The sequence below is a fragment of the Nesoenas mayeri genome, assembly GCF_963082525.1.
Source record: "Nesoenas mayeri genome assembly, chromosome: 1".
Lineage (NCBI taxonomy): Eukaryota > Metazoa > Chordata > Aves > Columbiformes > Columbidae > Nesoenas > Nesoenas mayeri.
This window is the reverse complement of record NC_137541.1, coordinates 15,390,619-15,405,944: the sequence shown is the minus strand read 5'-3', so window position 1 is coordinate 15,405,944 and position 15,326 is coordinate 15,390,619. Positions and strand designations below refer to the sequence as shown.

The window sequence follows — 15,326 nt, the reverse complement described above, 5'->3', positions numbered from 1 at the left end:
GTTGGCTCGGCAGGAGGGCGGGCAGCGAGCGGAGCGGGTGCCAGGCTTCCCCGTCTCTCGTTCCTCCCGCTTTGCTCAGCGCGGGAGGCGACACCGTGCCGGGTGCTGCCTGCGGTTTCCCGTTCGCCTGTGATGCGGAGAGCTCCGAGGAACCGGCTCGCTCGACATACGCGTTTTTCTAGCACTCTGCTTAGTTTCTGGTCATCGCGGTGTCAAATTTTTTAGACAAGGTGCTTCAAAGTAGGGACTCACACTTCACAATCCTCCCTTCATTCCGTGAAATAGAGTTGTTTGATAGGCATGGACAAGTACAGGCACACTGCCTGCACTCTGATCCGGTGCTTTCTGACCCAGAAGCTCTTGACGTTGCCTCCCAGCGTGAGTGATACCCAGGCCAAAGTCTCGCTTCTGCGCAGCTTTGCGTTAATGTAAGAGTACGGTTTCTGGGCCCTGGGTAGAGCCAGCATATGACTCCCCAAATCTGGTCATCCAGATGTGCCCAGACTTTCCTAGACTGTAAAACTTAACTAATTTTCCTCAGAAGCTGCATTGCAATGTCAAAAAGGTTGTTGGTGCCCTAAACAAAACTACAGTAAAGGTCCTGATTATTATTATAAAGCATTTATTATGTTACAGTCCTTTAAAGATCTGACCACTTGCATTGGCCTCAGGGGGAAGGGGAGGGTACTTCTATCTAGAACGGTTGAAAAAAGCAAATAGGATGTTACAGCCTAGCCTTATTACTGGCTAACTACCAAAGTACAAGCCTCAGTACTTGTTTCAATTGCTGACTTGTGCTGTTGTACCTTTCCCAGCTCCTCTGTGACATCATCATTATTATTATTATATGATTTTACATAAATATGCTCTTTTTGTACAGAAATTCTTAGCGCTTATTGTTGCTCTGTTGTGGGAAGGTGTGTTAGAAGATGCTGATAAATCTTGGAGCAGCTCAGTCAGAGCACCCTAACGCTGCTATTGAGGGCTCATGGAACTGCTTTCATTAAGGGTATAATCTAGCTACAGTCCTCTTTAAGAACTCTGTTAAAGTGTTTGTTATCAAACTTATTCAAATATGGAAGATCCATGTTTTTCCATGTCTGAGACTAATCAAATTAAATACTGTAGGCCGGGGTTTAAACAGTATCTATTTTAAATCTAATGTGCACACTACTTTTCCTGAATTCACTGGATCTGCTCGAGGATCAGGGGTAGTGAGGAGCACTGGGGTGACAGATGACCAGTTTCGTTCTGTTCTGTTTGCTGTTTTATAGGAAGGATGATTTGGTAACATTCCAGGAGTGGTAGAAATCTTAAAGAGGTCAAGTGAAGGCCTGAGGGTTTTTTTCCAGTTTACAACTGCATTTGGATGAAGTTTTCTGTGGCAGCTAGAAGCATTTTGTATGATACTGAAAACAGTTGGAATTGTCTACTTTGCTTTATTAGTACTATCCAAATCGCATCTCTTCCTGTATGGTTTCTCCAAATTTTAGGAACTCTAGCATTTTTGAACAATGCTTAAACAAGTAGCTTCTTTTATCTTGTTAGGTAATGTGAGCAAACATCACTTATCTTCTCCCTGGATAATACTGTTGTTTCCTAATCAATGAAACACACTTAGTGAGAGCACTTTGAGTAACAAGTGCACTAAAATATCTGGTAGTTTGCAACATCAAGCTTTTTACAGGAGTTACCAAACACTCTTACTAGCAATTTAAACAAAAGTGAGAATTGATCGTGTTAATTTTTTTTTTTTTAGACACTTCTACTGTATCCACAGTTGTAGCGTCTGTTTGTGTGCGATCCTATCCATATATAACGTTCAGACTGAGGAAAAACATAATCAGTTCAGAAGCTTACTTGATGATCCTATTGCAGCAGACGGCGATCCATACAAACTAATATTGGTGACGACAGTCATGTGAAAATAAACAGCTCGGGGAAAAAAAATGTGCAAACCATCCTAAACACTACAACCCTAGCTTAGGCAACTGCCCATGAGTAAAAAGTTCTGGTATCTCAGAGTCATAACTGTCACAACTCATTAGTTTGAGTGTTAGCTCCAGTGTCGCAGTTCTCTGTTGCTACAGTTGCAAGTTTGGGGTGGAGAGAAAATTGTATACTGGTTTAGCGTCTATAAAAATTCAGAAACAAGCAATATAAACCAAAGTAATTTGGTAGGAAAACATATGTCTGTTGACAGTTAATCCAGGCTGCCTTCTTTCTAAACTATCTTCCTGTCTGTGTGTGCATCACAGGACATTTCCTCTTAAGTCATAGAAGATTATCTAATGTTTGGCTTGAAAATCTTAAGAGCTGTTTTTCAAAAACGACTGAGGCTCATGCTGATTCTTAGTATACTCAATTTTTCTAGTTAGGGATAGTTCCCAGTGCGTGAATATCAGAGACTTGTTATACTTTGGACCTAGTACTAGCTTTTATTATGAACTGGGGCTTGCTGAATTGGACAAGTACTCAAGGATTTTGAGGCCGGGCTTCAAATTGTCCAGTTTATCTCTAACCCACATAACAAGATAAATGTGTTTATATCAGTTTGTTGGTTTTGTGGGGGTTTTTGTTTGTTTGTTTGTTTCTCTTTGTGTACTTTGTTGCATATTCTTAAGCTTCTCCAAATCCCCCACCAGTATAATTCCTCCTGTGTGCTGGGTATTATATATGCCATCTCTTCAGAGTCTGGATGTGGGCATATGGTATGGTGTGTGTGCATCTTGCTGATAAAAGACAGCAGTCTTTTTAATTCTTTGGATCGTAAGACTTTCAAGAGATTCATCTATGCGCCGTTATCTGAGGAACCTCTGTGTGTGAATGTCCAGTATAGCAGTGATGCTTTTAATGGTGAAGTGTTCTGCTTGTGACTTGGTATTACTGAAAAAGGGAAGCGTTTGAAGTCAAAATCCTTGTTGCTAGAAAGCTGCAATGAGGGGATATCAGCAGGATTCTCGAAGGTTGCTGTCTCTGCTGCGTGATGTCTTACCCTTGTGGCTGTACCAAAAAGTCCCACCAATCTTGCCCTGCTCCTACAGTGAGGGTTCTCTTCACTCATTGTGCTTTCCAAGCAAAAGGCTCCATGCTCGTCGGTTTGTCTGATGTTATTGACACACCACCTCTCCATTTTCATTCTCTTTGATTGCCCTATGCTCAGTTCATCCTATGTTTATTTATTTCTACACGGGCAGGAAACCTTGCAGGGTGTATGTGGTCTGAAATGGCATTGGGAGGATCAGCTTAGCAGAGCTGTGTTGTTCAGTCAGAAGATACCAGTGACTCGTGTATACCAGGCCTAGGTTGGATGGACCATGAGCTGCAAGTGGACAAAAGCTATAAAGTTGAGGGCTGAACCTTGTTTGCTGAAGTAATAATAGATGATTTTGCTTTTACCAGTGAAATGTATTATTGTTGTACTGTGGGCTGTGTCCCTCCCAGCTTCTAGTGCAGCATCAGCTGCCTCACTGGCAGGGCAGTGTGAGGAGCTGAAAAGTCCTTGACTTGGTGTAAACACTGCTCAGCAGTAACTAAAACATCACTGTATTATCAACATGATTCTCATCCTAAATCCAAAACACAGCACTTTACCAGCTACTAGGAAGAAAATTAACTCTACCCCAGCCAAAACCATGACAACTTGGAATGTTTCATAATTAAGCTGATAGCTGTAATAAGCTGCCATGCTTCCCATAGGAAGAGCTGGCTTGCTCTCTGGACTGTAAATGAGATCTGTTTCAGAATTCAGTTTGTTCTGGACGTTTCAAGGAAGCTTAAAAGATACGTTTTAACTCTGTATGCCTTACATGTTGAATTTTAAGTATTTGTCACTTTGAATGACTTCTTTTGCTCTGCAGGCATGTAGGAGAGCACTTACTTCTGAAGCACTTCACGTGAGTGTGTGTTTATTTGAGGCGCTGACAGCCTGTGTATTCCTTATTTAGAAGGCTAGAGGTATGCAAGAAAGAGACCTGAGTATTCTCTATCGTATTGGTTTTGACTAGCACTTAATGACTGCAAAACATTATTTTCAGCAGTCTATATGTATTTTTTTTATTAAAATTTTATGGTGGGAGAGTGAATGTGTTCTCTTACCTGCTGTAATTCTGTCACTGAAAAAGCATTGGAAACTTCTGGCTCGGCATTCCTTGTGAGAAGCAATCTTTGCTCTATCTGGGTCTGTTATCTTCCAAGTTTTGATTTGCAGTCACACGGTCCTGTTACAAACTCCAGTTCATCATTACTCTAAAGGAACACTGCAACTGTACAGAATTCAGCCAGTTTTTTAATTAATGGAAAATAACCTCTTCCAGAATCATTGCAGCTTTAATTGATGAAAAGGTAAATGTTTTTCCTTTTTCATTAAGTAACAGGAAATTTTTATCAATAGCAGTATGTAAAGTAGTACAGCTTACTATTCACAAATGTGTAAACAGTAAACATAGGGCTTTCTGTTATCTTTTTTATGATAATCTTGGATGCAAAACACACATACATTTTTAGTGGTAAAGAAATCTGCTGTAAAGTATTACCGTTTTTAAGCAGCGTATGTTCTCTCAGCAATTCCGAATACATTCAGTTCTAGTGCTTACACTTGACCTCGTTTTTTAAATGAGTGTGGACGTGATCACTTACACCATCTCTGCTGATAACGTGTGGCTTCCATAGGAATTCAGTTGCTTCCATGTGCATTACTTAGTTTTCTTAGTACTGACTGATCTTGTAATTTCTTTTTGCTTGCCTCTAGTCCTGTTATTTTTCAATACACAAGATGCTGGATAAACTAAAACAGAGAGACATTAAAAGTGGTACAAGATGAACCTTCAGTCATAACCTGCATTAGCTTATCCCTCTCATATAAAAAAACCCAGATATCTCCCGATAATGTTCCTAAACATTATCTTAATGTGTATTTGCTTCACTTACACATTTTCCTTAAGGGGTCTGGAATCTCTCTAAGGCTACATTTCTATGGTAGTTTGAAGCTTATGTATAGCCAAAATAGTATGGTTGTATTTGACTCTTAGATATATATATATATATATATTAATAATTATTATTCTTGTTGCTATTTTTTATTCCAAGTGTCTTACGCTTTACCTGCTATTGGTGGATGCCCTTTTTGTTTACTTAATGAAGATGGATTCTTCTGGGCTTTCCTCTTGGGTTCAAATAAGCTTATTGTTTTACCACACTGACTTTTGGCTTGGTTTTTGTTTCTACTTTTGTTTGCGGTGTGCATTCCTTTTGTGACTGCTCTGAAAGCTACAAGTGCATCCTTGTTGAATATAACTGCTAGTCACAGTGTTGTGGTTTGGTTTTGTTTTTTCTGAAGGGAGTCAGCAATACCTCACAACTGCTGTTGCTTATGTCTCATCCCAGTGAGGTATATCTGATATAAAGCATTCCCTTTGTTCCCAAGCACTGGTTCATCTAACTGTTAAGTGTTGTTTTCCCATATAGTTTATTAGCAACCTTTGCTTTTAACCACTCCTCATAAAGGTTTAGGTAAAGCAGTCTTTCAAATCATAGCCTCTGAACACAGTGTTTTCAAATAATGTGTAATACTGGAACTAATGGGATCTCAGAGGTGCTTGGCAGAAGTCTCTCCAGTGCAAATGCCAGAAGCACCACTGTGGTAAAATCACCTAACTCAGTAAGTTGTGTATGGGCATGAGGACCCCTCGGCTATGTCTCTTCCATCATCAACCAGCCATTCTGATACTGCACCTCACATCTGTAGCTCTTATTTTAACTTGCTATGTAAAACAGGCTGTGGTCGATGTTCCCCTGCCCTGGCAAGGCTGCTCACTGCAGCGTACCAACAAAGCTGGCAGAACAGTGACTGGCCTGACCCTCGGGCCATCGCCACCCACTGCAGCCCTGAAGTGCCCCGGCCAAGGGCCCAGCTGCCAGGGCCATGTTCTGCCTTGTCTCCCACCCATCCCTCTGATTCTTTGTGTTTCTGGCTGTAAAGTGCCATGGGTTCAGTACCTGGGTTGTTCTGTACGTTTTTTGCACTCAAGGTTTTTCAAAATAACTCCAGAAAGTTCTAATACCATCTGAGCTGAACTGATATAATCACTCATAGAGTTGTGGCACAGGCAAGGTCCTACCGGCTGGATATTTGGGGGGTTGTTTTCTTCACTGACCTAACTGAGCACCAGGAATAAACCACAAATGGAGAATTTGGCCATGCCTGACTTCCCTACTGATGGCAGACCTGGTTTGCTCATGTTTTCAAATGGTTGAGTCATATAGACTTAAGTAACCTTTTAAAGTCATGGAATCATTTTGGTTGGAGACCACCTTTAAGATCTTTGAGTCCAACCTTTAACCTAACACTGCCAAGAGAGTAATTTCATTGCAATCTCTTGTCCAACAGAGCTTTAGATTATAAGAACCTCTGACATAAAAGCCAAATAATTTCTTATTTAGCCTATAAAAATGCAGCTTTTACCTCAGTTGTACCTGTTCTGTGATGGATACCCATTAATTCAATTTTCTTAAATTTTAACTCTTAATGTTGGGGTGGGTGGTTTGGGTGGCTGATCTAATTGCCATTTTTGCTTCATGGTTTTTCTCAGATTACTGACTCAATGTAGTTAAGTAGATGTAGCCCTTGTGGAGGTACTATTTGTTCAGAATACAGCTTTATTTGGATTAAATTTAATAATGAGCTATCCCAACTGAAATAAGTGTTCCACTTCAGTCATTGTACATAACCTTGTTGTAGATGGCTGTTCCAAGGCTGTTTGTCATACTTCTTGTAGACAAACCTAAACTGCAGCCTTTGAACTAAATATCAAAAGGCCTTTGAAGATATTTTGGTGTTTTGTTTTCTTGTAAGGGTCTCTTAATCCCAGTAGGGGCTTTTGTTTGGTCTTTGAGGGTTTTTTTTCTGTAGAGAAGGAGTTTCCTATTGGCTTTACAGTTGCTCCTGCTTCTGTCGTCACCTAACTGAAAGCACAGATATTGTCTCCATCTGTAAGTCACATAAAATACATTTCAAATGTCGTACTTTGTCACTAATTGTTCTTTCTGCTCTTCTTTAGAATACAGAAAGATGCAAAACGTAATCTGAAAACACAGAAAGTTCAAACATTTTTTGAAGCATATTTTTAATTGTCCGAGTGCCTTCTAGTGATGTGGGGGTTTTTTTTGTTTGTTTGTATTTTTGTGTGTGGTGGTTTTGGTTTGTTTGTTTGTTTCTTTTCAGTGGTATTATTTGTGTCTTCCATGAACTGTACCTGCAGCTTGATCACCACCAGGCATTTCACTGCATACCAAACCTGCTGACCATCGCTGTGGTGGGTGGGTGTTATTTCTCTGTGTCCTGGTAGTCCAGCTGATGATCGGAGCTGCCGAGATGTTTTTTGGGCAGATGCTCCTGCTGGGTGTGGTGCCCTGCCAAAGAGCTTGGGAGCAAAACAGATAGCCAGATAAGTGAACAAGGGATGTAGGTCTTGTGCTCGGCATCTCACGTACCTGTACAGCATGCCTGGAGTAATCAGCAGTTGGAAAGCGGCACTTTAAGGCTGTGGTTGTATCTTTGAATACTGAGTAGTCTGTGAGGAGCCTTGGGGCCAGCCAAAGGGTGTTTCAGCTTTATAGATAAAACTAATAACATTGTGAAATTACAGATGTAAATATTGCTTAGGTGTAAATATCTTAATTGCCAGGGATGTGTATTTTTCACTCTTCAAATAGATTCTAATAGATTCTAATGTGTCTTACACGTATAACTGATGTATAATTAGCTCATTATTTCTTTCAAATACTTGAAACAATTTTATTGATAAATTGATGTTTCTATTATATCCAAAATGTTTGTTTTGGTTTGAATAGCTAGAATGAACGATTTTCTGTACACTAGTCGGTATATATTTTCAGACTAAGATATAATCTAGCATCAGAAAAATCAACTGAACCTATGATTTAATGTTTGAGAACCTTGAGTGGGGTTTTTTAGGTTGACAGTGCCAGCAAGGTAGTCTGGAGGAGCTGTTTCCCCAGGTATGGTACATAAAGGATAAATCTGGCTGTTAGCATTCCAGCCTGATTTCAGCCCTCAAGTTCTGATTTGCAGCCAGAGCACTGTGTTTTGTGATCGTGCTTCAAAGCAGAGCTACAATGGGAAATCCCTAAAAAAAGCCTGTATTTAAATACTGTGGTAAAAGGTGGCACCAGCTCAGTTGTGCACTGTACACCTTGGGCTAATTTTGGGCCTGTCACCCATTTGATAGAGAGAAGCATTTAGCTGCAGGAGATGTCTTTGAACTGCAAAAGCGAAAAATCATCCTAAAGATGGTAGCCGGAGATCACACAAACTTTCATTATTATGTGGGTGTTGACTTCAGCAACCTGCCTGTAGTTAGTAGGCTGGATAATTAAGCTTTGCTTTTTTAAAATAAACCTGAGTAGGCAGTCTTGTGTGGATGCAAGTTTACTTTGTTGTGTTTGAACTGTTGTAGATAGAACAGCAACATTACATTGTTCTGCTCTAGAGCTTGTCATAAGGAATTCAGACACTGATTTGGGGTTCCTGGGACATCTGCTGGGTACATTTTAAGCTGGGGGGCTCTGAGTTGAGCGTCTATTCTGAAATCATGAAGCTGTAGCATGACAATAGAATGAAGAATGGAAATAGTTAAACAGAGTTCCCAGGTGATAAAATCAAACCAAGAAGAAGCACAAACTTCAAGTCATAAAAAAGAATAAACTTTTTCCTACAGTTGCTGTAACTTAAGTGGTGACAGGTGACTGAAGCAAGGAGTTTCTGCTTGCTGTGCCTTAAAGTAAATGAATCTTCTAATGATTCATTACATGCTTTTTTTTTTTCCTTCAAGTCTATTTAATACAATTTTTTTGTAAGGAGATTGTGTGTGTGTTCCTATTAGTTAGAAAAATGTCAAATAGCATATTTTTGACTGTTTCATGGTAAGGAGCAGGGGAGAGCTTGGCAAGGAAGTGTTCTGGTTTGTTTGTTGTTGGTGGTGTGTTCTTTTGTTGTTTTTTCTTCCTTTAAATGTGGCGATATCCTGAAGAGAGTTTTCTGTGAGCTGGCAGTGTGATTTACTTGTTTTCTTCTTTTAATTTCCATGTAGAACTGGAAAAGGACATGCTATAATTTGTGCAGAGAGACATTTCTTAATAGCTAGAACTAAATCTAAAAGCCAGGTTTTGTCTTTGGGTCTAACATTGCTACTCTTAAGCATTCTGCTTTTCAGTGGCTGTGGGATTGGAACAGTATAGGTTTGTGCTCCATTAAATGCTTGTGTTGCTGTGCTTTGTTTGCAGTAAAGGCAGAAAACTTTAAAGGACAAGCTTGGATTTTATTTGATTTGCCTTCAAAACTTCATAGAAGGAAAGATATTGGAAAGATCTGAAAACTGACCTTTTCATTAAATGAATGTTTCCTTGCAGTATTGGAAACACAACCACAACAGAATTGTGCTGGTATAGGAGAACTGAAAAATTCAGTTGGGAGGTCTAGTTCATTGTCCAAGCTGGGTGAAATACTAAATATATATGGCATTTGAGACTAAAAAGAAAACGACGTTTTTAAAAAGAAAACGGCGTTTTTAAAATCGTTTAATATACAGTTTTAACAATACAGGTAAAGGAAACCTTCAAATATTTTATTTTGAAAGTGCCCAGGACACATTCAAAACTCAGGACAATAAGGAAGAAGAGGCAAAACTATCCCATTTCCACTTCCTTGTAGTATTAGAAACAAATTTTTTTAAGTTGATTTGGAGTAAGAAGTAGCAGCTAGAAACTTATAATGAACTCATGCTCTAACTTATAAATCTGAGGTTTTGAGAAGAATTCAGACGCGACTTTCACACCCTTTAGAGTACTGTTCTGTTGTGTGATGGTGCTTTATTCTGCCATTGGAAAAGTTTTCCCTTATGGAACGTATGGACTCTCGTTCATGGACTGTTCTTTTCATCATAACTTAAGAAAACTTTTCATAGCTTTGCCTTTGGGAGTGCCTTAAGCTGATCTATGTGTCCTATACTTTAAACACTGACAGTGTGAATTTTATGTCATTGTGTGTTCTTTTTGTTTAATAAGGAATTATGGATTTTGCATGGAGTTTGTTTTTTTACGTATCAGGGGATAACAATTTTGCAGGTTTAAGTTGTTAATGTTTCAAGTGTACTTGTTTTAAGTGATACATTACTCAAAGCAAATTTCTGGGTAGATTTACTGTCACTAGCTTAAAAAAGCTGTTATGGTTGAACTGATCATAACATAATATGTTCATATAACCAGCTTCCATGTAATATACACTTTCAGACTGCAACTTTTCATGCTTCCTTCATGCTGAAAATGAACTTTTTCAAACATTGGGAAAAAGTCTGTCTAGCAAACTTTGAGGGGAGGGACAATCCTCAGGTAGATTTTAAAAGCATCACCAACAGGAACAAGTTTGTAAGATGGCTTCAATGTAATCTGGGCTTGGGAAACCTACTCTGCTTATGGTGAATGGGATGCTTGGGTAAAGGCTGTTGTTTGTTGTTGTGGTTTAACCCCAACTGGTGACTGAGCACCACGCACACTCACTCCTCTCCCAGCAGGATGGGGGGAGGAGAGCTAGAAGGGTAAAAGTGAGAAAACTCTTGGGTTGAGATAAGAACAGTTTAACAATTGAAATAAAATAAAATAATTATAATAATAAATTATAATGAGAAAAAATAACAAAGAGAAATAAAACCCAAGGAAGACAAATGATGCAAATGAAAACAGTTGCTCATCACCAACTGACTGATGCCCAGCCACTCGCTGGTGGGTGATGTGAGAAGCAGAAAATCTTTGACCCTGTGTAAGCACTTCAAATCTAGCAGCCTGGTCCACCTGCTCCTTGTTTCTGTTCTTCAGTGGCATGAATCTTGGGTATGTGAGCATCTACGTGATGTACTTTTATAACACAAGCATGTTCTTGCCATAATTTTGCATCCCTGATGAGTTTACCTCTGTGCTGCCAGTTGTTCCACTTTCATTGCTGTAACAACCCTCACAGGGCATTTGCCACTGTCCAGGAGTCAGTATAGAGATATACTGAGATAGGAGATGGCCTCAGGTTGTGCCAGGAGAGGTTCAGATTGGATATTAGGAAAAATTTCTTCATGGAAAGGGCTGTCAGGCATTGGAACAGGCTGCCCAGGGAAGTGGTGGAGTCACCATCCCTGGAAGTGTTTAAACAATGTATAGATGAGCATCTTAGGGATGTGTTTTGGTGCTAGATTTATGTTATGGTTGGACTCCATAATCTTAAGGGACTCTTCCAACTGAAATGATTCTGTGATTCTAAGTACTGTCCATTTTTTCTCATTCAGCAATATCTAAAGTCAATTGGATGGCTTTCACCTCTGCAAACTGACTCAATTCACCTTGTCCTTCAGCAGTTTCTGCAACTTGTTGTGTAGGACTCCACACAGCAGCTTTCCCCTTTTGATGTTTTCCCACAGTATGACAGGATCCATCTGCAAAGAGGGCACATTTCTTTTCGTTTTCCAGTAATTAATTATACAGAGGGGCCTCTTCAGTGCAAGCCATCTCTTCTGCTGACAATCCAAAGTTTCAGCCCACTGGCCAGTCCACAACCATTCCAGAATTCCTGGGCGATTAGGGTTTCCTATTTGAGCCTGTTGCATTATCAGGGAGTCTGCCTTAACTCCATGTAGCCTCAGCTGCGTGAACCCTGCCATTGAACACCCAGCCCAGCACTGACGGGCAGGCTGCCAGGAGAAGCTGTGCTTTGGTGCCACTTCTGAAGCCGCTTGAATTCATTCACATGCTGCTAATTTTTCTTTTTCAGTTGCTGCTAGTATTTCTCCAGTTGGAGTGTATTGGGCCTTAGATCCTCTCTGTCCCCAGCTCCAAATGCCCAGGGTTGACCTCAAGTCTCTCCGGGTGCTTTCTGCCAGAGGCCCCAGGTGGGACCATTATCCCTGGCTGAGGTGTAGAGCACATTTTTCACATCTTGCCCTGCCCAGACTGGCCCAAATGCTACTGCACGAACTGTCTCCTGATTAATTTGTTCAAAGGCTTGTTGTTGCTCAGGGCCCCATTCAAAGTCCTCCTTCTGGGTCACTCCATAGAGAGGGCTTACAATTGAATTGTAACCTAGAATATGCATTCTCCGAAGACCCACAACACCTAAGAAAGTTTGTATTTCTTTTTTGTTAGTTAGTGGAGACATAGGTGTTATTTTATTGAGAGCATCCATTAGGATATGATGATGCCCATCTTGCCATTTTATTCCCAATAACTGGATTTCCTGTGCAGGTCCCTTGACTTTGGTTTGTAGTAAAGCCAGCTTTTGAAAGAACCTGGATTCTTCTTCACTTCTCAAACGCTTCCTCTGCCGTGTTACCCCACACAACAATGTCGTCAATATACTGCAGGTGTTTGGGAATTTCCCCTTGTTCCAGCTCAGTCTGGATTAGTCTGCAGCAAATGGTGGGGCTGTGTTTCCACCCTGGGGCGGTCAGTTCCAGGTGCATTGGGTACCGTTCCACCTGAGAGCAAACTATGGCCTGCTCTCTGCTGCCAGAGGGATCGGAAAAAAAACACATTGGCAATTTATATCAATTGTTGCATAAGCTTGGCCAAAGTGTGGGAGAATGAAAACTGACCCTGCATGTTGATGCTCGGTAGGACTCCTGAAATCCTAACCAGTGTCTTTCCCAGTTAATCAAAGTCATCGGGGGGGTTGAAGAGCTGACCATGAAGATCACTCTAGCAGGAAAGGCTTGACACAGAAGCAAATAATAAGACAGGGAAAACAAGTCTTTTGAACTGAAAATTGAATGCAGCTAAAAAAGGGGAAATCCCCTAAATACTCACTGGGTAGAATGTGAATGGGTAAATAATAATAATAATAATGCAGAAGAGTTGGGAGTTACTCTAAGCTTTAACATGAAGATATGGTTTCTCTTGTGCTTTGTAGTGATGTTTTGAACTCTTACTGTAGTTTTTCTTAATGTAGGTTACACACTACAAGCAATATCCACCTAATACAAGCAAAGTGTATTCCTACTTTGAATGTCGTGAAAAGAAGACTGAAAATTCCAAATTAAGGAAAGTGAAATACGAAGAAACTGTTTTTTATGGTTTGCAGTACATTCTGAATAAATACTTAAAAGGTAACTGTTTCAAATTCCAGTAAAATTTTACCTATAGATATCATAATTTTTCTCAAGCCTGGAGTCTTATAGTTGAAACAATTCCAGGTTACTGTGGTACAGTGTAGGTAGTGACATGCATAGGATCTTGTTTATGTGATGCTGAAAATGAGATATCCACCCTCATAAAATGCTATTGACTTCTTAATTCAGCCACCTCTCTTCTATGTTTATTTATGCCAATGCTTTTATTAAAAATGAAGAGGTGTTGATATCCCAACTTGAGTGGGTTAAGTTGAAATGAATGGAAACAGCAAGACTGTGTGTAGAATCACAAGAAGATTTGAGGGCAAAAATATATTTTGCATTTTGAATATAAACTGTAGTTTGTATTTGCTGATTTATTTACTGTTTGAATTAATAATGGTTTTAATTTCTCTTAAATTTCAGTTGCCACTCAGCTTAAGTTGCTGAATATGGCAGCTACATGTGAAAGCATTTTCAGTGTCGACAATTTTAAGAGTAACATCTGAAAATTCCTTGGTGCTGTTTAAGATTTTGTTTGGGGTCTTTTTTGCATTATGTGCAAATATCACCTGTTCTGACCTGAATGCAAGTTGCCTTTTGCCAAGCTTTAGAAGGAAAACTTCGGTTATGTGGCTTACATATCTTTGTCTCCATCCAGAATTCATGTGTATCTCTGCCAATTCTGCCAAAGATTGGAATTCCACTATAATCAAAATGCTCGATAGTTTTGTTTCTCTTTAGCTGAGGATTGTTCTCTAATGTTTCCAGTAGATGACTGGTCCTGAAGCAGTAGCAATGCTTATTCCAATAATGTGGTTAGTTTGTCTGTTCCTATTGCAGCAGTGGTTAGTCAGAGACTGGTTGTAAATCCTCTCCACAGGGACTGTCCCTGGAGCAGCATAGCTCGACCCTTGTGCCAGTGGGATTGTGTCTTGTTGCATGTGTCAACTTGCAGAGTCATCACACTCCTCTGGGAAAAGCTCTGCTGCTAAAACCCTTGGCAGGTTATTGACTGTCATAAAAGAGTAATAATCTCAAATTGTTTCTGAGTCACCTGAAAACCACAAGTTTGTTTTATCCTGTTGGTTTCTTAAGCATCTTAATCTATGTAATAAATGAAAGTAAAACTTGGTTTTAGCATAGCTAGTATACTGTGTTTGATGTGTTCTCCGTGTCTTTGTCAGAGGCAAAGTAACTTTTCTGAATCTGAACCTTTTTGTTATTTAATTTATAAATTGATTAATATCACAATATTCTAAACTTTCATCTGTTTCTGAAAACACAGGTAAAGTGGTGACCAAAGAGAAAATCAAGGAAGCCAAAGAAGTATATAGGGAGCATTTTCAAGATGATGTCTTCAACGAAAAGGGATGGAACTATATTCTGGAGGTAAAAAATTGTGAAAATAAGATGAGATCATCATGAAGGATTTATGAATCAACTGTAGAATAAATACAGCAGTCTCTCCTTTCAACCACAATAGTAAAGACTGGATAAATTTAGCTTTTTATGTTTAGTGTACAGAGAGCAGCAGCTGTCAAAGAATAATCATATAATTATAATTCCTTAGAGAAAAGTAATTTTCATCCTTTCAGATGCTAAATATGGCTTTGCAGGTAATAAGGATTTATGGCTGCTGTCAGCCAGCTAGTATAAGTGGGGGCTTGTTGGCAAATCTCTATATATGTAATATAGTGCTTAGTGGTTACTTCAGTCATTTACGTTGCTTTCTGTAACTAATTGTAACCATTTTTATTCTAATGTAGAAAGCATTACAACTTACTGCATGTGCAAATAGTTCCAGAAAATCCACGTTTTGTTCAATTGTTTCCTAAATTTTTCAGAGATACTTAAGTTGAACTTTATTTTGAAATACAAGGTGTGAGCACTTCTGACACACAAATCCCTCCAAATTAAGTCTTCCCACAGTTATCATCTTTCCATTTTGTTTTAAAAGGTGTCAGTCTTCAGGTAATTGTAAATATCTCTGTAAAAGCAGCAGATACAGACTATTATAATAGCATTCTTCAGAACTGTTCTAATCTCTGCAGATTAATCAAATGCTAAGTTTCATTGTGGTTTCTACTGAATGGATATTTTTGGCATTTGAAAACACAATTTTTAGTTATTTGCATTTATTTTTCCCTGGATACCCTGAAC

At 39.4% G+C, this 15,326-nt stretch overlaps 1 protein-coding gene across 1 annotated transcript in view; it reads left to right on the top strand.

Moving 5' to 3' along the window:
* Positions 1-300: 300 nt before the first annotated feature.
* NAMPT (nicotinamide phosphoribosyltransferase) overlaps positions 301-15,326 on the top strand; it is a gene marked incomplete at its 5' end in the record, with an annotated part of 29,158 nt that continues 14,132 nt past the window's right edge. Inside the window, 4 exons of the mRNA XM_080363318.1 lie at positions 301-428; positions 1,275-1,287; positions 13,004-13,160; positions 14,452-14,555. Coding sequence (XP_080219444.1) covers positions 301-428; positions 1,275-1,287; positions 13,004-13,160; positions 14,452-14,555 — 402 coding nt within the window. The remainder of the gene's footprint in view (positions 429-1,274; positions 1,288-13,003; positions 13,161-14,451; positions 14,556-15,326) is intronic.